This window comes from Cnephaeus nilssonii (genome assembly GCF_951640355.1).
Source record: "Cnephaeus nilssonii genome assembly, chromosome: 14".
Taxonomy (NCBI): domain Eukaryota; kingdom Metazoa; phylum Chordata; class Mammalia; order Chiroptera; family Vespertilionidae; genus Cnephaeus; species Cnephaeus nilssonii.
The window spans coordinates 24239524-24260646 of NC_137085.1; the positions used below are offsets into that span (position 1 = coordinate 24239524).

General features: G+C 49.4%; 2 protein-coding genes across 2 annotated transcripts in view; both read left to right on the plus strand.

The window, feature by feature from the left end:
• GRIN3A (glutamate ionotropic receptor NMDA type subunit 3A) overlaps window positions 1-21024 on the plus strand; it is a 145983-nt gene extending 124959 nt beyond the window's left edge. Inside the window, exons 7-9 of the mRNA XM_079790269.1 lie at window positions 8581-8745; window positions 10077-10153; window positions 15475-21024. Of these exons, the coding sequence (XP_079646395.1) occupies window positions 8581-8745; window positions 10077-10153; window positions 15475-15814 (582 nt within the window). The 3' untranslated portion in view covers window positions 15815-21024. The remainder of the gene's footprint in view (window positions 1-8580; window positions 8746-10076; window positions 10154-15474) is intronic.
• PPP3R2 (protein phosphatase 3 regulatory subunit B, beta) lies at window positions 602-1183 on the plus strand (the record flags this gene model as incomplete). Its single annotated transcript, XM_079789930.1, has 1 exon — window positions 602-1183. The coding sequence occupies one exon, from the start codon at window positions 602-604 to the stop codon at window positions 1112-1114; it is 513 nt and encodes a 170-aa protein (XP_079646056.1). The 3' UTR covers window positions 1115-1183.
• Window positions 21025-21123: the final 99 nt, after the last annotated feature.

Below are 21123 nucleotides of genomic sequence, written 5' to 3' on the forward strand. Positions count from 1 at the left end.
CGAAGGATGTCCGTCCTCTCGGAGAGCGGAGGGAAGGCGGACTAGCACCCCGGTGTGGTGTATTATCTCATCTGGTCCTTACACGAGGCCTGGCATAAGGAAGCCTAAGGAGCCTTGGCTGCAGGTCCCTCTGCCATCCATGGGCACACACTCACGGGGCACCTGCTGTATGTCCTTCTCCATGTCCCCCCTCGCCCCCGCTGAGAGCAGCACCAGCGCAGCCCCCGCCCCTCACAGCTTACTGTGGAAGGAGAGAAGGGAACGTGAGGAGGTGAGACGGTGAAATAATAGCCCGAGGACGGGGTCATCGCGGAAACCTAGGGGCGGAGAGCGGGAAGCGGGGAGGGCAGCCCGGCTCTCAGCCTCTTCCTCTCCGGTCTCACCACCTCCTCCTCCACCCCGCAGGCGCCCCCCTCCCGCCCCGTCGTCTCTCCTCCACCCCCGCCCCGCCCCGCCCCCAGCGCCGCCCATTTCCTGGTCTGGTGGTGGAATCCCGGGAGCCTCCCCACCCGGCCCCCCACCCTCCCTCGGCGCAACGGTCCCCGCAGGAGCCGGGCGCCCCCCGCCCCCGCACCCCCGGCGAGCCGGCCGGGCGCCCAGGATGGGGAATGAGGCGAGCTACCCCGCGGAGATGGGCTCCCACTTTGACCACGAGGAGATTAAAAGGCTGGGCAAGCGGTTTAAGAAGCTGGACGTGGACTCCTCGGGCGCCCTGAGCGCGGACGAGCTGCTGTCGCTGCCCGAGCTGTGGCACAACCCGTTGGCGCAGCGGGTGTTCGAGGTGTTCGACGCGGACGGCGACGGCGAGGTGGACTTCGAGGAGTTCATCGAGGGGACCTCCCAGTTCAGCATGAGGGGGGACGAGGAGCAGAAGCTGAGGTTCGCTTTCAACATCTACGACATGGACAAGGACGGCTACATCTCCAACGGGGAGCTCTTCCAGGTGCTGAAGATGATGGTGGGGAACAACATGAAGGACTGGGAGCTGCAGCAGGTGGTGGACAAAAGCATCATCATCCTGGACACGGACGGCGACGGGAGACTCTCCTTCGAGGAGTTCCGAGCCGCGGTGTGGGACCTGGAGGTCCACAAGCAGCTGGTGGTGGATGTGTGAGCTTTGGGGAAGAGCGCCACCCAGCGGCGACCTTGACGTCTCTATCTCTTTCAAGGTCAGCTCAGGACGCCCGGCCACCACGGTCTTTCTGACTCACTTGGAAGTGTTTTCTCTTGGTAAAGCCGCATTTTCTGACACCAACCTCATGACCAACTCAGTGTCGTCAATTCTTCTCACCGTGATTCGGGGGGGGACACCTGAAGGAGCCTGGTGGGGAAAGAGGAGGAAATGGCTTTTATAAATGTCTTTGTCTTTGTTTTGATTCGAAGACCAAACTATAAAGAGTGGAGATGAACTTTAAAAGTTAAAAAAAATAATAATAAGGAAAAAAGCCCAGCCAGTGTGGTTCATTCCGTTGGTTGAGCGTCGTCCCCTGCACCAGGAGGTCACCAGTTCCATTCCCCGCAGGGCACATGCTGGGGGTGTGGGCTCGATGCCCAGTAGGGGGCGTGCCGGAGGCAGCCCATTACTTTCTCTCTTCCTCTCCCTTCCTCTCTCTGAAGTCAATAAAAATATATTTCGAAGAAGAAATATACACTGGGTGGCCAGATTATTATTATGATCTCTGAATGCATAATAATCTGGCCACTCAGTGTACATCCTATATAATAAAAAGCTAATATGCAAATTGTCCCCTCGACCAGGAGTTTGACCAGCAGGCAGGCCGGCCAACCGCCCATGTCCCCTTCCCCTGGCCAGGATGGCTGGACCCCACCCATGCACGAATTCATGCACCAGGCCTCTAATATATATATATACTGAGTGGCCAGATTATTATGCGTTCAGAGATCATAATAATCTGGCCACTCAGTGTATATGTATTTGTATATATCTTTGCCTTTGTACGGGTTTTTTTCATTTTCACTTATTGACTTTTCTTTTTTTATTGATTTGAGAGAGATATTAATTTGTTGTTCCACTTATTTATGCATTCATTGGTCAATTTGTTGTTGTTAATTCTCACCCAAGGATATTTTTCCCATTGATCTTTACAGAGAGTGGAAAGTAGAGAGAGAGAGAGAGAGAGAGAGAGAGAGAGAGAGAGAGAGAGAGATATCAATGTGAGAGAGACACATCTATTGGTTGCCTCCTGCACGCACCCTGACCAAACTGGGGATCGAACTTGCAACCCAGGTACATACCCTTGACTGGAAATCAAACCCAAGACCCTTAAGGGCCAAGGCTCTAACTACTGAGCAACACCAACCAGGTCCATTGGTTGATTCTCGTATGTGCCCTGACTGGGGATCGAACAGGCAACCTTGGCTTATCAGATAATCTAACCAACTGAGCTACCCAGCCAGGGCTCATGGATTTATCTATAGGAAATATTTGTACACATCCGGTGTCAGGTGAACAGTTTTCATTTCCTTGTGGTGATTAGGTGTCTTTGACAGATTCTTAATGTCCCATTGTAGCAACAGGGACGCATATATTTCTCTTGCCTGGGCAGCTTTTAATCAACTCTGTGGGCAACAGAAACCATCTTTCCCTTTCCCAGGCTGCAGCCCCCTCGTGATGCATCTAGAAATCCCTGAGCATATGTAATGCTAGCCAGGATAACCTCTAAATGAGACATTATTTATATACTCTGCAATGTGCACAGTAAAATACGGAAATTTTAAAATCATGACCAAGGGTTTGAAACATGTGGAATGCATTTTCACATTTAACAGGACAAGGAAAAGTATTTCAGCTCTAGAGTGGCTGGAATTAAGCCAATAGCTCAATCAATCTACTTACTATAGTTACCCAAGGCCAGTGGTCAACAAACTCATTAGTCAACAGAGCCAAATATCAACAGTACAAAGATTGAAATTTCTTTTGAGAGCCAAATTTTTTAAACTTAAACTATATAGGTAGGTACATTGTTATTAACTTAATTAGGGTACTCCTAAGCTGGCCTTTGCTAAAAACTCAAGGGGCCAAAGAGCCGCAATTTGCCGACCACTGCCCAAGGCTGTGCGGCATTAACCTTGAACTGAGAGGCTGTTTCTAGCTTCAGCAACTGGAAAGGTCTGTCTTTATATGGCTTTTGGGAAAGGAAGACCATATTTACTTCCAAGTTAGAATGCTTTGACTTTTCCCCCTGTTGCTGGTTGCCAACAAAATCTGTACAATTTTTTTTTGGGGGGGGGGGAGAAGGATAAGTAATTAACATTCACTGAACCACTGTCCAAGATAGTTACATTTGTTGTATCATTTAATCCCCAGAGCAACACTGTGAGGTGAGTGTCATCTCTCAGTTTTACAGATGATGCTGTAGAGAGATCTAGAGTCTTCTCCAAGGTCTCCCAGCTGGTTAGTGGCAAAGCAAGGACTCGAACCAGCCTTTCTGGCCCCAAACGCAGAGCTTTTCCCACCTCACTGCATTGTCTCCTATTTTGGTGGTGCCTGTATTTACTGCCTCAAATTATTTCTGATTGTCTTATTACTGAATTCAAATCAAGCCTCAGTTTTCTGAAAAGAGGTGAATAGCTTGTCAAGGAGGTCCCACCTCTTTGGTATGCATTAAAACACACACACACACACACACACACACACACACACACACACACATATTGGCAAGGCAGTCTTAAATCATCTTCCGCCTTCATCGCATCTTAAAAAATAGTGACAGTATTTAGATTAAACTGCTAACAGCAACCAGCATCCTTTGAGTCTATAGAGATCAGTAACAATATGTCCTCATGAATCCTGTATTAACCGCCTGTGTCTGCTCTCTACCATATGTTGCAATCCCCAAACCACTAGACACTTCTTTTGAAACACAGAAAAAAATATGGACCCAGAGCAGTTGGTTTATCCTCTAAGTTTATCATGCTTTAGAAGAATTCTCAAGGAAAAACCTTCGAGGAATTTTCTTTTTTAATTACAAACTCCATTCTTCACTTACGCTTTTGATCCTCTCTGTTAGCATGTAGAGTAGGTAGTTACTCTGGCTACCTTGTTCTATCTGTTTTGCACGACTTGAAAAGGAGAGGTCTTTTTCAAATGAAACATCATAACATTGAAAGGACACTAGCAGTAAAGCCCTGGAGATCAACAGATTCAATCTAACAGCTCAGGGGCTAAATCCGACCCACAAATAAATTGTTTCGCTGTTAGTTTTACATGGTGTTTATCCTCGCAAATACTTTATTTGCCAAAATCTTTAAAAAAAAAACGGAAGATTTTTAAAAAATCAAAATTAGCATAAAGGAACGCAAACCATGCCAAGATGGGGTGGGTGGCCTTTTCTTGGCTAAATTGCCTCTGAAGTGCGGGCTGAAATGAGGTCTCACTGGAGAGACTAACGGGCTCCACTCTTCAGGACAAGAGCTCTAGATGGACTGGCGTGGTCATTCTTCTCAAAAATAAAACAGCTGGTCATAAAACATGTATCCCAACAAATGGTATTTTTAACGACTGCAACAACAGAAGAGTTCGCATAACACAAACACAGCTGTATCGCATTCCAAACCGCTGTCTAATAAAAGCTAAGGGGGGAATTTAAAAATAGAGAAACATTAATATGTTAGGAAAGGGGTTAATAGCTTTTTTCAAACTTTTCTGAAATGCGTAATTGGGCAAACAATATAAATATGATTCAGACAAAAGGAGAGGGGGGAAACAAGCATTGGAAACCAGCCTCACTGATTGGAAAAATACAAAGGAGACTACTGAAAACAGGAAAACAGGATTAATTGTAGAGCAGGGTTACTGGAGGAGTGAGCATCCGTGACTGGGGCATCGCCAGCAGCACTGGGAATGGCTGTCAGCAGTGGCTGTGGTACACGCCAAGTCAAAACAGTTGTAGCATCTGACCTGGTAACCGCACCCATTGCAATTTGGGGAATGGTTCCTTATTGATTAAACAGTTCGGTGAGATTGGGTGGGCCAGAGTGAGCTTGGAAGGACAGAGGGAAGCCATCAATGACTGAGATCTGTCCCTGGCTAAATCCTGGGACACTTCTGTCCTCGGCCCTTGGGAAGTGTGGGCTGTGGGCTATCCGCTGAAGCCACAGGTGAAGCAATGAAGAAAATAAAAAACACGCTTTTGTTTGCATTTCTTCGCTCTCATTATGCAGCTCTCGACAACATGAGGCTGGGCTGTTACTACATCTCTGGATGTGATGTTTCTTCTCATGTCACAACTGCAATCATCGTTTTCTCTGCCTCACTGAAATTTATTTTAAAGATTTGACGTTGAATATTCATTGCTCCTCTCCTCCTCCTTCCTCCGACCAGTGATACATGTCAAGTTGAGTCGGTCCCACCTTATTTGAAAACAAGTTCTGGGGACAGCGGTGGTGGGGGGCAGGTGCACGTATTCCAGGCACAGCGCGTTCACCCTGGTCCTCGGGGACCTGATGAGCGGCGAACTTTGGCTGCAGCTGTGCATCGCCCTCAGGCTCAGGCACAATGTAAACATTTCCATTGGCGCTCACAGGCAGATTACTGTGGGTTTTCAGTTCAGACGGTGAGTTTTGAATAAAAATGTTTGCGAGTTGTTAGAGGGAATAGACAGAGCCCAGATGGCCAGGGATCTGTCAGTGGTGTTCGTTTGAAAGGCAACGTGGGCTTTGGCCACAGACAGACCTGGATCCACAGCCTGGCTCCCCACTCATTAGCTGTGTGATCTTGGGTTAGGTCATCAATCTCTATGAGCCTCAATTTCCTCAACTGTGAAATGGGGATGATAATTTACTTAATGGGGTTATTACAAGTTCATACTACCCATATATGATATCCGGTACACATAATAGATGCCCAGTTTTTAAAAGTAACCACTTCTATTTGTCTATTAGTGTGTGCTTGTAAACAACAGAAATTTAAAGAAAGAAAGGTGTACAATAAACTGAAAACAGCCTATCTGTTACTGAGGTAGTAAGAGGAAAATGAGTCTATTGGATGCCCACGGACACACAGAGGGAAGCCGTGTGTTTAAAGGCGAGATGACTCCCTGTGTGTTACACTTTCCTTCTCCATCTTGGCAGCGCCTTTTAAGAAAGCAGTGCCAGTCTGTTTAGTGTTTTGCTGAATGGTTGATGATGTTCAAGTCCAAAGTGAATTGCCGCAGTTTGCTCTTCATCCGTAGCAGTAATAACACACTGAATCCTTCTGTGATGGCTAGTCTCTGTATCCATTACAACAGGTGCAGGCCAAAAGCTATTTCCAAACACATCTGCATATACTTTCCAGAGATGAAGTTAGTTATACAATTGACACCACCTGTAGAGAGATATTCCAGGAAAGCTCTAGTACCTGTGTGGCCCTCGGGCCCCGTACACCACCTCACAAAGCCCTACTGTGGCCCAGCATTCCTCTCCCTAGGGCCGGCTTCCGCTGGCATCCTCGGGTGGTCTGCCCAGTCTTCCTGCCTGTGTCTCAGCCTCCTGGACCTGTGTCCCTGCTCACCTGTAGTCATTAATTCACCAGGGATCTTAGAGCCCATCTTTGAGCCTGAGCCACAGCCTGAAGTAGTGTCATGGAGGAAACCAGATCTGTGGCCCAGACTCCACCAAAGCCTGAGGTCTCCAAGCTCTGCCCTTGAACCCTGCCCCCTAGGTACACTTCCTGGAATACCCAGGAGGCCTAGCCATTCCTGAACCGTGCTGGGCTGGCAGTTTCTCCCGGATTGGGAGTGGAGGTGGGGAGAATGAAAGAAAGGAAAATCCCTTCAAGAGGATGGGAGGATCACCCCCATAAGTCGAACGAGTTGTTAAGAGGGTAGGCTCTGGCCGGCTGGTGTGGCTCACTGGTGGAGTGTTGTCCCATGCACTCAGAAGTTGCTGGTTCGACTCCAGGTCAGGGCACATGCCCGAGCTTTGAGCTCGATCCCCAGTAGGGGGCGTGCAGGAGGCAGCAGATTGATGTTGATGTTTCTACCTCTCTCCCTTTCCCTCTCCCTTCCTCTCTCTCTCTCCAAAAATCAATAAAAACTTTAAAAAAAAAATAGAGTGTAGGCTCTGGAGCCAGACTGCCTGGGTTCAAACCCCAGCTCTAACCTTTACTAGTTATGCGACCTTGAACAAGTTACTTCACTCTTTTGTTCCTAAATTTACTCACCTATAAGATGAAGATAACAGGACCCACCTGATAGGTCATTATGAATATTAAACAAGTTGCTGCACTGATAAAGAGCTCAGAACTGTGCCTTCCACATGTTAAATGTTAAATAAATATTGATGATGATGATGATGATGATGATGATGATGACCAAAAGCCTCCAGCAAAGGGCTGACACCCAGGCATCCCAAGTCTTGCCCTCCCCTCACGACGCATGCCTCATGCACCCTACCCCTAAATCACAGTCCGTTTCACAACCCCCTACATCACTGTGCCAGAAGGTCACGCCTTTCCTTTTTGTTTCCACCACCGTAAGCTTAGAATGGGGACTTTCCCAACCGTGCTCCCTTCCTGCCTCTCTCAGTCTAAATCTTATCTCCTGAGTTAGCTTCTCCACAGAGCGCAGGGGGTGTGGGTCGGGTATCACAGGGTATACCTGTTCGCTTCCTCCCCAGACTCAGGCTGATTAAAGGCAAGGACAAAACCCTCCTGTCTCCATCCCGTGGGACTTTGAAGAGTGCCTGGCACGCAGTAGGCACTCAGCCTATCAAAGGTCCATCCTTCTGCATGACTGACTCTTGCCATCGATGCCAGTGACTGAATAACACCTGTTTGGTAGAGAACTCGGGAAGGTCCTCTTAGGGAGCACATGTAAATCCCTGAGCCACGTGCTGCCACATGGAGTTACTGTCACTGTGGTTGCTGTAACGGCAGCAGAGCCCAGGCTTTGGAGCAAAACAAACTTGGACTTGCAGACCAACTCTGTCACCTAAAACCTGCAGGGACCTCAGTTTCCTCAACTATACGTTGCCATTATAATACCTGCCTCCAGGCAAAAGAGTAAGCAATCAACAGATAGTAGGTGGCTGCGCTTTCTCCTCCACGGCTGACTCATTTGGGGACCTGGCTCAATCTATCCCACTTCTCTGCTCCTAGGTTCTGCATCTGTAAAATGAGCACATGGAACTAGTTGATCTCCGTGTTTCCTGCCAGAGCTACGTTTCAGAATTTTTGAATTCACCACCTTTTCCCCAGAAACCTACTCACTCTGTGTCCCTGAGAGAGGTTCTTTTCTTGATAACTATGCACTGTTTTAATGTATCACATTGTTTCATCCCTCGGACTCTCTCTCACTGCCTCTGTGGGGGCTGTAGCATGGTCCAGACTCAGGGCCTCTGCCCAAGTCCAGGGCCATTTACACCACAGGACCATGTGTGAGCGGCACCCCAGGACCTGCGCTCCATCCCGGCTGGACTGCTTCCACAGTGCAGTGAGGTGCAAGGGCACGCAGGCAGGACAGACTCCGCCTCCTCTGGGTCCAGGGAAAAAAGAATCTGCATGCAGGAAGGAACACGTGCGGGGGCGTCCAAATGGAGCATCACACCCACGGCCTCTCCTTTTCTCTTCTGCCCCAGACTTTGCAGATGGGCATCAAGCACTTCTCGGGGCTCTTCGTGCTGCTCTGCGCCGGGTTGGGTCTGTCCATCTTGACAGCCATTGGTGAGCACATAGTGTACCGGCTGCTGCTGCCACGGATCAAGAACAAGTCGAGGCTGCAGTACTGGCTCCACACCAGTCAGGTGAGTGCCGCGGGCGTCTAGCTCCGATACTCCTAACCGGCAGAATTCCCAGTAGCGGGAGGATCCAGAGCCCAAGTCAGACTGACAGTGACACGCTACCAAGAGAACTGAGGTGGTGTAGACACCCTCAGTGTACGAGACAGTTCCCTCCATCCATTCATTCACTTTCCCCTTAAATGAAGCTCTCCCGTAAAGCCCCTTCCTTTCCTGTAACCCTCCACTGCTGCTCACAATGGAAGCAATGGAATTGGGTTCTTTAAAGCCTGGTTTCGCTTAATAGTGACAATCTGAAGAGATGTTGTGAAAGATTTTTTTTTCCCCTACAGATTCCTTTCATGCCAAAATTGAAACCCATTCAATGAGCTTGAAGTCCCTGATTCCCTTTGAACCCACCGGCCCTCGTTCTCTCTGCATTGTCAGTGGCACAGAAAATGGGGCCACGTTTGCCCCATTCATCTGTTTTGCTGACCACTTTGTTGTCACAGTACTTTCTTTTCTAGGTAGGTTACTATCACTGGTTTGGTTACGCTTGAACCCTGTTTTCCTGCCTTCATCCTGGCAAGTATTTGGTCTCTTAAGGAGAACTCGGGTCTGCCTGGTGTGGCTCAGTGGTTGAGGGTTGACCCATGAACCAGAGGTCACTGGTTCGATTCCCAATCAAGGCATATGCCCTGGTTCTGGGCTCAACCCCTGGTGGGGGCTCTCTCATCAATGTTTGCATCTCTCTACCGCTCTCCCTTCCTCTCTCTAAAATCAATAAAGACATATTTTTTTTTAAAAAAAAGTGGGGCGGGGGGTTGGGGAGGGGAGAACTCCACAGATTAGTTTTGTTCTCAAGTGTTCTTTCCTTCTTTGTTTTAGCTGCTGGGAAGTTCAGACTTCCTTTTTTTTTTTTTAATTATGCGGGCATCCTGGTATAGTTAACAACAGAGTGGGTATGAACCAGGCCCAGGATGCCAACCAGCTTCCAGCTGCTGTTCTCCCAGCAGTGTAACATAGCTGGGGCAGACTTTTTTTTTTTTTTTTTACTCACCTTTAGCAAGTGCCACACCTTAATCATGACAGCTCTTCTATATATCACATATCTTTTTACAACCCAGAGCTTTTCTAAGCTTCAAATTACTTTTTTCCCCTCCACGCAGAATAACTTAGAATTCTTGTTCTCTTGAGATTTGGGGCTGAATGTTGATCTGTTTTGAGCATCTCTGGACATTTGTTTACAGAGGCCAAGTCTTGTATCGGCGAGATACACCATTGAATCTCAGGCGGTGCTTTGGCCCTGACTGTGTGTTCTTAATAACCTCTATGTGTGACTCTGTTCTTTCCGCCAGAGATTACACAGAGCGCTAAACACGTCATTTGTAGAGGAAAAGCAGCCGCGTTTCAAGACTAAACGTGTGGAGAAGAGGTAAGAAGAAACCAGGTTTCTTCAGATTTGTTCATGTAAAATGTTAGAGATGAACTGAGACTCTGTGCTCAACAGGAAAATCATCTATAATAATAAAAGCGTAATATGCTAATTAGACCGGATGGCCGAAGGACCTTCCTGACGACATTCCGGACAACCTTCCAGACTAAGTCACGGCTGCGAGGGCCGAGCCCCTTGCAAGAATTTCGTGCATCGGGCCTCTAGTGTATAAATAATTCAGATAGATTAGGACCAAGTTGTTGCTAAACATAATCGGTAAAAGTAGATGTCGTTTCAAATAGAAGTAAAACAGACAGAAACCATATCTGCACATCTATGAACACTGAAAGGCAGCATAGGTTAAAAATGCAGGTATGGTCTCTAAAGTCGAGCAGCTGGGCCCAAATCCCATCTCAGACACTTACAATATGCGTGGCCTTGGGCAAGTTATTTAGCCTCTCCATGCCTCAGTTTCCTCCTATGTGAAATTGAGTTGAAAACATACCTGCTCCCTAGAGATGTTGTAAGAATTAAATGAGATAATACATGGAAAGCCCTGAAAATAAAGCTATTTTAGCAATCGCTCTTGTGTACAAAATACACGTAACACAATTCATGACTGCTGCAGGTAATTAATTCACGCAATATTGCCTTTTGGGCATGTTTCCACGCCCCACCCCGTTCTAGCACTCCCAGGCGCTGAAATATGCTGCAGACGTGTTCTGCTCCATCCATTTCCTGGCATTCTTACGACAAACTCCCCAGAAAAGAGCATCTCATTACCAGGAATTAACAAGCATTAAATGCACAGATGACATTTGAAAATCAAAACTTCACACCTTCCCCACATCCAACCTGGGGAACGACTGTTGCCTGTTCACTCGTGGTGGGTGGCTAAGGATGTCAGAAGCATTTGGGTCTGGTACCTGGCTTGGCTGCCTAAGTTCCTGGTTCATTCATATGCCAGCGGTCTCAGTGGAGGGCATTACCTGCCAGCAACTCTGTCATCGATGACAGATCCTGGGCTCAAAGCTAGGCCTTCTGGGTAATTTTGAAGTCTGACACTCACACTTCTCTGATAGAAGAAGAGGGGAGAGGGTGGAAAACATGATTTGTTTTTCTTGTTTGAACCTTCTCTGATACTGCCGCAGCGCCCTTCTCTCCAGGTTGCATCTAGCTTGTCCGGATCATTTCCGCTCTTACAGCCTCTCTTCCCAGTCGGTGAGCAGCCCCCCTGCCGCTCGGTCTGTGGTCTTCCTGTACCATATACTGCAGCCCTGAGAGCGACACGCTGTAGGCTGATCGGGTCACAGCTGTTCTATGTCATACATTTTTTCTATAATTATTTTGACATAAATTTTTAACCGGAGGAACGCAGAAGGCACAGCAGCAAAGACATCATCTCATAATGATGAGGCATTTGTTTTCCAACCTAATAGAAACAGGAAGCCCAGCGAGCCCAGCTCCAACTGTGATGTGAATCCTAAGCACATCTCTTTCGCCTAAATTGAGGACCAAATGTGTCTCTCACTTAACTTACTCCCTTTTCTTGGCAAATCCCCTTTCGGAACCCCTCATTTTGAGAAGACCCTGAGGCAGAACACATCCTGCAGGGGAGAGGAGTTGGGGGGAACCAGGCCTTCAGGGGAGGGTAGTTGGGAACCAGGCCTGCTGGGGAAGGCAGTTGGGGGGAACCAGGCCTTCAGGGGAGGGCAGTTAGGGGCGACCAAGCCGGCAGGGAGGGCAGTTAGGGGTGACTGGGCCAGCAGGGGAGGGTAGTTGGAAGGAAGAAGGCCTGCAGGGGAAGGAAGTTGGGGGGACCAGACCTGCACGGGAGGGAAGTTGGGGGCGACCAGGCCAGCAGGGGAGGGCAGTTAGGCGTGACCAGGTCGACAGGGGAGGGCATTTAGGGGTGACCAGGCCTTCAGGGGAGGGCAGGTGGGGGCTACCAGGCTGGCAGTGGAAGGCAGTTAGGGGTGACCAGGCTGGCAAGGGAGGGCAGTTAGGGGTGACTGGGCTGGCAGAAGAGGGCAGTTAGGGGCGACCAGGCCGGCAGGGAGGGCAGTTAGGGGTGACTGAGCCAGCAGGGGAGGGAAGTTGGTGGAGACCAGGCCAGCAGGGGAGGGCAGTTGGGAGCAACCAGGCCTGCAGGGGAGGGCAGTTGGGGGCAACCAGGCCAGCAGGGGCGAGCAGTTAGGGGTGACCAGGCAGGCAGGCAAACGGTTGGAAGCCAGCAGTCCTGGATTGTGAGAGGGATGTCCCACCTGGATTGGGCCTAAATGGGAAGTCGGACATCCCTCGAGGGGTCCCAGATTGGAGAGGGTGTAGGCTGGGCTGAGGGACACCCCTCCCCCCGTGCACAAATTTCATGCACCGGTCCTCTAGTTCTATCTAATAAAGAGGGAATATGCTAATTGACTGCCATGCCCTCAAAGATGTCAGCGCCCACAGCCACAAGATGGCGGCGCCCAGTTCCCTCAGCCCCACTGGGGCAGCAGGCACACAGCAAGGCTGGGCCCACCCCGCATGCCTGCCTCCAGAATCCCCCAGTCCCCTCAGGCCCCCAGCTACCCAGTGCCGGCTCGAGGCACAGGCCAGCCTCAGTTGTCGGCTGCCCAGCCACCCAGGGCCGCCGGAGGCTCAGGTAACAAGGAACGGCCGAGACTTTCGCTGCCGGCAGTGGCAGCAGCAGAGGTGTGATGGGGCATCACCTTCCCCTATCTCTGGGTCGCCTCCTGCCCCTGAGGGCTCCCGGACTGTGAGAGGGGGCAGACCAGGCTGAGGGACCCCCCGCTCCAGTGCATGAATTTTCATGCACTGGGCCTCTAGTCGATAAATAAATGGAACATGTGTGTTTGAGGAAAGGCTGGGAAGAATTTTAGGCCATAGTCTGAAAGTTGATGTTGCTTCTATTTTTATTTAAAGCAGAGAAAAAAAGTGGATATTGCAAGAGACTATTTACATATAGTCCTTGGTTTCCTTTAACATGTGATTTCATGTAAGTTTTGGTCTCTCCTTCACCCCACTGGGTTTCCAATACACCCCCTTTTCCTTTCCTCTCACTCCAAGTTACACAAAAATTGTAAACCATATAACATACATTGCAAATAAGATTGTTTTGAAATTATTCAAACTCAATAGAAAATCAGTTGAAGAAAATTGTAAAGGGAAGCATAAGGCTAGAAGGAAAATTATAACTACATTTCTGATCCAGTTATAAGTGGGTTCAGTATAGAATTTTTACCCACTCCAGGATACATGAGAGGTAAGGTCTAGTACCCCCTGCTCATGTATATGAGACTTAAAACTATGAGAAATGTTAAAGAACTACAGGGTGGTTTGGAATGTGTTTGTGTGTTTTAATAGCTTGGGGCATGTAGCAGTTAATTTTTACTGTAAGAAATTATCTCAGTACTTAATGTTTTAAACAATAGTGAGTTGCTTATGAATCTATGGGTCAGCTGTGCCATTTACTGATCTGGGCCAAACTTGGTTGATCTTGGCTGCATTTGCTCACATGTCTGCAGCCAGCCTGTGGGGCGGGGCGGGGGGGGGGCGGTAGTGGTGGGGGGAGCAGCTCATGGCTGGCATTGTCTGTGATGGCCTTGGCTGGGCCACCTGGGAAGACTGGGACTCTTTCCAATGGTCTGCTACCATCTAGTGGACTAGTCTGGACTTGCTCACGTGGCAGCAGCAGTTCTGACAGTGGAAGTGTGTGAGGTTTCTTAAAAGTTTGAGCGTGGAACTTCTGCCACTTCTGCCACTTTCTCTTGCCCAGAACAGTCATGAGACTGGACCAAATTCAAAGGGGAGGGATGAAAGGAAGAACAAAGGATTGTGACCACTTTTACCATCTACCACAAGGGGAAATGAAATAGAATCATCCTATGAAGTCATTCGTGTAACTGAATTAAGACTTTGTTATCCCTCCCCCTGCAGGTCCTCTCCTCCTCTTCCTGGCAAGTGAGAGTCCAGGAATAAAGTCTTGCTTTAGTTATATAGATAGGGACCAAGGCACAAGGACCAGATAGAGCGTTTTTATTTTGTTTGGCCCTGTGGTAGATTGTAAAAGTGGTCCTCTTCTCCTCCCCCTCCCCCTCCGCCTCCCCTTCCCCTTCCCCTTCCCCCTCCGCCTCCCCCTCCCCTTCTCCCTCCCCCTCCCCCTTCCTCCTTCTTTTCCTCCCCCTCCTGCCTTCTCCTCCCCCTCCTTGCTTCTCCCTCTCCTCCTCCTGCCTCTCCTCCTCCTCCTCCCCGTCTACCTCTTCCTTCTCCTTCACCTTCCATCCTCCTCTTCCCCCTCCTCCTCCTCTTCCTACTTCTCCTCCTCCTCTTCCTTCCTTCTCCTCCCCCCCTTCCTCCTTCTTCTCCTTGTCTTCCTCCTCCTCTTCCTCCTTCTCCTCCCTCTCCTCTCCCTCCTCCTCCTTATCTTCCCTCTCCTCCTCCTCCTCCTCCTCCTCCTCCAACAAGGCTGGAAGAAATCAGCAGCTTTGCTGCTTGGGTTCTAATCTGTTCTTATAGCAAAACGCTCTTCTCATTGCATCTACTGTCAAAGTGTATTTCAGAAACCAGATCCTCTCCTCCCATGCCTGGCCAGCAGTGACTCGCTGGCCGTCTGCGGCCATCTCTCTGAGATGGTGGTGGGCAGTTCGATGCTAGCCTGATAGAGCGTTGGAGTCTGTTTCTATTTGACTTTCATTATCCAGGCCAGAACTTGAGGCTTTTTTGTGTTTTGCTGCTGCTGCTGTTGTTGTTGTTAAGCTGTCAGTCCCAACACACATAAAGTCATCCCTGTGATGGGAAATGTTTTTCTGAAACCTGCAACGTGTAGCCTTTTATTCTCAAACTCAAGCAGTAAACATCAGGTGGTCCTGCGGGCCGACAGGTGAGTCATATTATAGTAACTACCCTGAGGCGCATGCTTAGAGTCCCACAGCTGAAGAAACTGATTCCTACTTTTACTAAAGCGCCATCTTTCTAGCCACAGACCCTTTCAAGGCAGTGATCTCTGAGCCCAACGGGCAGGAAGGGAATAAAAAGGCATCTAAGGTTCTTCGTGTGACAATGTGCCACGCCCTGGTCCATCAGCCCTCCAGTGCACACACCCATTCCAGTTTCAGGGCCGCAGAAGACTTGATAAGACCGTGACCTTCAGCTGTATTGGCTCCTTTCATCCCCGTGGTGCTAGCTAGCAGGCAATCTGTCCACTGCTTCGTTCCTGCATCTCTGAATGTGTCCCCAGCCCTATAGCACCCACCCAGAAAATGGCTCGCAGATGGGGAGCCGCGTGGAAGGTCAGCCTACAGTGCCTCTCTGTTTCCTAGGACCAACGTGGGACCCCGTCAGCTCTCCGTGTGGAACACTTCCCATCAGAGTCATGACATCCCACGGAAATACATCTTTAGTGAGGAGGGAGGACAGAACCAGCCGGGCCTGGGGACCCCGCAGGACATCCCTCTCCCTCCCCGGAGGAGAGAGCTCCCCGCCTCGCTGACCACCAACGGGAAGGCGGACTCGCTGCAGGGAGCGCGGACCTCGGTGATGCAGGAGCTCGTGGAGCTGGAGAAGCAGATCCAGGTGATCCGGCAGGAGCTGCAGCTGGCAGTGAGCAGGAAGGCGGAGCTGGAGGAGTACCAGAGGGCGCGCCGGACTCGTGAGTCCTAGGCGGCCACGCTGCGCCCCCTCGGCCCCTGGCCTTCCTCGGAGCCCTGGGGACACCTTGGGATGCTCCTTTGTAACCACTGACGAAGGTATGGGGGACTGAGGTCTGGGTCTTAGAGGTCAAGTCCGCCCTGTCCGGCAGCAGCTCTTCCTACCCTCTAGGTGTCCAGGGTAGCAACCTTCCAGGGCAGGAATCCTGAATTGGTCAGGAGTGGGCTCTGGGCAAGGGATCTGCTAATAACAGAAAACCCCAGCTCCGTTAGCCTCCCACTACTTCTGGTTTTCAGCCCTTTCTCTGCTCTGACAAGGGATGCAAAATTGTTACTCATTCCCTTGTCTTACCGGGTTGTTGGTTTTATTCTCAGTATAGAACAGGGTTGCCAGGGTTGTGGTTTTTGATACAACTCCCCAAAAATCTAGATTTGTTCCTGCATTCTGAGTGGGGAACAGGGTCCGAGCTAGAGAAGCTAAGGGCAGGGAAGTGGGTGTTTCCAGACATTGGCTTGAACTCATCCGTATCGCAGCTGGCCCCGGCTTGATTGGATCCCGTAGAGCCTCATTTCTCAGAAGGTCCGAGCTCTCTGACACCATCCTGACATTTAGTAGGAAGATGTTTACATGCCATTACGAGTGGGGACAGGGACGTGGTGAGCAGGGACAGAGGACAGGCCAAAGAGGCGTTAAAAATAGACGCCGTGCTTTTAGAACAAAAGCTCTGGGCCAGAAAAGCAATTTGGCTGAGAAATGACAGGGCTATCTTTCCAACCCAGCTCAGCATCTCCACGGTAGTGCGTGCCTTCTGTAAAGGAGAGAGAAAAACAAAGCAAGGATGTGGCCTTAGGATGCAGCCGGAACATCCCTGCTTATTGTGACTGGGGGGGTTTAGTGAAAGTGTCCCGCAGACCATATACGAGGCCGTTCAGATCAGCAGTCACTTAGCTGTGAGATCTAAGAACCCCACATGCGAGCCTCAAGCTTGTGGACATCACAGGCTACACCGTTCAGCAATGAGCCCCGTGCTTTTCATATCTGTATTGATAAAAATCAAGTTAGTCTCCCAGCCTCACTCCCGCTTTTCTCTGAGGAGCTGTGAATAGGTTTGGTCCCTCCAATTCTCTCCCAGTCCTCATCTAATGCTCTTAAAAGATTGATATCAGAAAAGAAAAAAGATTACTGTCAGTAACCTGGCATCCCTTTCCCACTGTACAACTGCTTGGACAGGCAGGAAGGTGAAGAGAGACGGGAACTAGAGAATGTCACCTCCCCATGTGAGTGTGGACAGGAATTGTCTAGGAACCCGTTAGAATGCTGGTTGTCAGGACCCTTCCCCAGAGGATGGGTGGGGACAGGGGCGAGACTGGAGGTGAGCTCAGAAACCTCCTGCTAACCCGCACCCCCAGGTGACTGACATGTGTGGTCCAAAAATTACTCTTCAGGAAACACTAAAAGCGTGGCAGTCCCAGGCAATGGGAGAAGTGAGAAGAGCCTTTCTGAGAGTCTTCTTATTGTTTTAAAATCTTTATTGTTGAAAGTTTTACATCCGTCCCCTTTTCTTTCCCATTGACCCCTTATAGCCCGCCCCTGTCCCCCGCCCCAGGCCTCCACCCTCCTATTGGCTGTGTCCATGGGTTATGCAAATGTGCATACAAGTTCTTTGGTTGATCTCTTCTCACCCACCCACCCTCCCTCACCTTCCCTCTGAGATTTGACAGTCTGTGTGTGAGTTTTTTGAAAACTTCAGCACACACCTGCTGATTCACCTTCCGTACAGCCCCTCCCACCCCCCAGGCACCATTTAGGACTAGGCTTCCTTGAGTTTCAATGATTTGATTTATCTTCTCAGTACTCTTTGTTGCACCCCGATCCATTTGAAGGCCACAGTGAGTTCGCAGCGCTGGGCCAAGCCCTGGTGCCCTGTAACAGCTGCCCATCACTGGGAAGGCACAGCCTACTTTTTGAATGGAATCCCTGCATTGCCACCAAGAGCTACCCAGTCTCCCAGGGAAAGACAACATCCTAAGCTGTAATTAGATCACACTTCAGTTAATTGTTAATCAGTTAATTGTCTGAGAAAACCCAGGGGTGGATGCAGGCGGAGATGCTAATGAAGGAGATGGGAGGGTTCTCGTTAGACTCTATCCACCTTATCCACCTCACAGATGGAACAGCTTAGCAGTGAGGGAGGGAGCAGGTGAGCCGTGGAAGCAGGACAGCTCTGCTTTGAAACCCCCTATCCTCCCCTGTTCTCACCCCAGGCCCAGAAGTAGGTTTGCAACTGCCTTTGAAAGATTATGCCCCTTAGCTGTGCCCGCCCACCCGCACCAGCTGGGACACTGTAGACGCTGCCGTCATGCTCTGTGCACGCCTGACCTCTGAGTAGCCCGGATGTACAGGTGTACCTCAACTCACGTAACAGCCATGCTCCTAACGTTGTATGGACATTTTTATAACTCAGCTCATCTCCTGACTGTACTTGAGAAGCTGGCTACTTAAAGGAACCCAGAGGTGAATTCTTTTGTAAAGAACCCTTTTGTAATGCAACTAATTGTCCCTTAACGTATCTGTTTTGTAAGTTTGGATTTTTGTATATCGGGTTTACCTTAAGCTTCTCTACTGAGGCATTCTGAGCAGGGTGATGACATGGCAGGCCGCCCTGCCTCTCCACAGGGCAGATGGCCTGTGCACAGCTCCTGGGGTGTCCCCTGAGCAATTGCTTGGCCAGAGCTGGGGCCTGGATGCGGCGAGCAGCAGCAGGGAGGGGCTGGCAGCAGGCTTACTGCCATCAGCTCTGCCTGCAATGCCTCCGGGTCTGGGTTAGAAAAACAAAGCATCTTTGCTCGTGGTGAAATGAAGCAGTCTTCATACTTCGTAGTGATTATTTTTACCGGTAGTGATTGAACAGTGTTTTGCAATTTGTGAAACAGTGTGTTGTGTTTTGTAAAAAGATTTCATGAAATGGCGGGTCCTTTGGAAACCCTCCTTTCTGTTCTGCCCCACCTGTTCCCTCCATGCCCCAGGCTCAGAACACGCGAAGACCGGAAGTCCTCAGGCGGAGGCGGTGTGTGGGTGAAGATGTAAAGGAGGCTGCTGCCTTCCTCCTCATGGGGGCTCTTATTTCATGAGATTGGGAAGCCCTGGTGCTGGGAAACCTGGGATGCGGCATGATGTCGCACACCCCCCACCCCGTTTTCCAAGGCATTCCTGGCACAGGAAGCACACAGTAAAGCATGACTGGGTGGGTGAGAACAGATTGTTCATGTAAATAGTAATCAGGGCCCCTGAGTGTGGATGCTTCGAGGTAGAAGACAAGGGCTTCTTCCAACAGAGACAGACAAGTTGGGAGAGTGTCTGGGACAGACAAGTGAGGCAGCCACAGGGACCATCAGTTGAGGTCTTTAATGTGCCTGGAGGTGACTCTCCATTACTCATGGATCCTGCTGTCACACTAACTCTGTGAGGACCTGCTGCTTCCGTGCCAACCGGACAAGTGGTAAGTGGAGCCACTACCAAGAACAGCTTTGCTACATGGGCAGCAAGCTTCTCAGGGTTGGTGGGGGTCTGTCACAACCTTGCAGCTAGTGAGCACGTCAGGGTGTGGAGAAGAAGGAAACGACTTAGAGCCTCTCTTCCTCCCAACTCAGATGTTTGATCAGGAAACCAGGAAATCCAACCAGTCTCCAGAAGAAACTGCTTTCTAGTCATCAAAACCACTTCACCGCCTTCACTGTTTAGTTGTTCCTTCCGTCACCCACTGACGCCATCCATCCAATCCAGGATTCCCTCACTTTTTTTAGTTTAGTTCTTAATCGTTTTATGAAAATAATGTACTTAAAAGTATTTTCTTAAGGTTTGTATGAGTGTTTGCATTGTGTGTTCATTTTAATGTGTTTGCGATCGCTCCGCTCCAGGAAGACCTGCGATGCTGTCTTGTGAGCATGACGTGAACAGGCTGCTTTGCTCCGGCCACTTTTCTTGTACAACCACGTGGGTGGACGAGATGTCCTCCAGTCTTTTCCATCTTTAGTTTCTATGACTGTGGAATAAACGTTCAGATAGAGACTTCACTTTCGAGTGGACTGCTGACGTTGTCTTTGGGGATTCAAATGTTGCTGTTACCAACGCCTTCCTGACACATGAACTCTGCACCTAGTCCAGAGTGGGTCCACTAGACCTCTAGCTTACAGATGGGAAAACTAGGGGTCAGGGAATTTTACACATTGCCAAGGTCACACAGCTGTGACAGTAGTAGCGGCGATTCTTATGTAGGCAGTGCTGTTTCCAGAACAACCATACTGTATTGTCAGGATTCTGATTGTTGCCTTACAATATCTTTTTCCTCTGAGCCCCCCTGCCTTTCTGCCATATCACCCCGGCCCCTGCCTCAGCCCAGCCCCAGCTCCACAGAGGGAAGCTAGTATGGTAAATGTACCTGCACTAGTCCATTGTCAACACTGTAGTCCCCGAGTCTCACAGAAATAGTTTTAGGCATCTCTTTTTGCTTCCTAGTCCAACCAAGACCTGGTATAAACACAGCTGCAAACAGCTCGGCAGTCCTGCACTCTCAGGCATCTTGCTGTCTCTGACAACTTGGGCAGTTTTAGTTGCTGGCAAACTTGCCATCACGAATCTGCTAGCTGGATGCATTCTTCACACACATCCTTTTGGCATATACCTAAGTCAAATCTCAGTAAAACACAGACCTACTATAACCTAATTCAGCCACCAAGTTACCAAGGATGTTTTGCATCATTCAGTCATTCATTTTTTGGATGATTTTGAGCCAGGCATTGGGGCTAGCTGCTGGAGATGGAAAGACAAAAAAAGCAGATTCCAATCCCGTGGAACTCAGTCTATTGGGGAGATCAAACTTGCAAAACAACATGGCAGGGACTTTGATAAAGAAATGCATATCAGGTGCTATGGGAACAAAGAAGACACTTCTGTGTAGTGGGCATGTGTGTGTGTGCACGTGTGTGTGTGCGTGTGGTGGAGGATAACAGAAATCCTCCACCCTGGTAAAAGAAACATATACAAAGTTCCAGAGCTGGGAAACTACAGCAATCAGACAGCTTAGGAACATCAAATAGTTCAATATGACAAAGTACAGGTGAGTGGCAAGTTTTAAGGACAGGAAAGCGAAATGCAGAGACAAGATCACTGTGCTAAATTGGATTTGTATCCAAAGACTGTAAGAACCATTAAAGGATTTTAATCGGAAGAGGGACATATTTAAAAGATTGATGTTTCTAACTCTCTACCCCTCTCCCTTCCTCGCTGTAAGAAAACAATAAAATATGTATTTTTTAAAAATA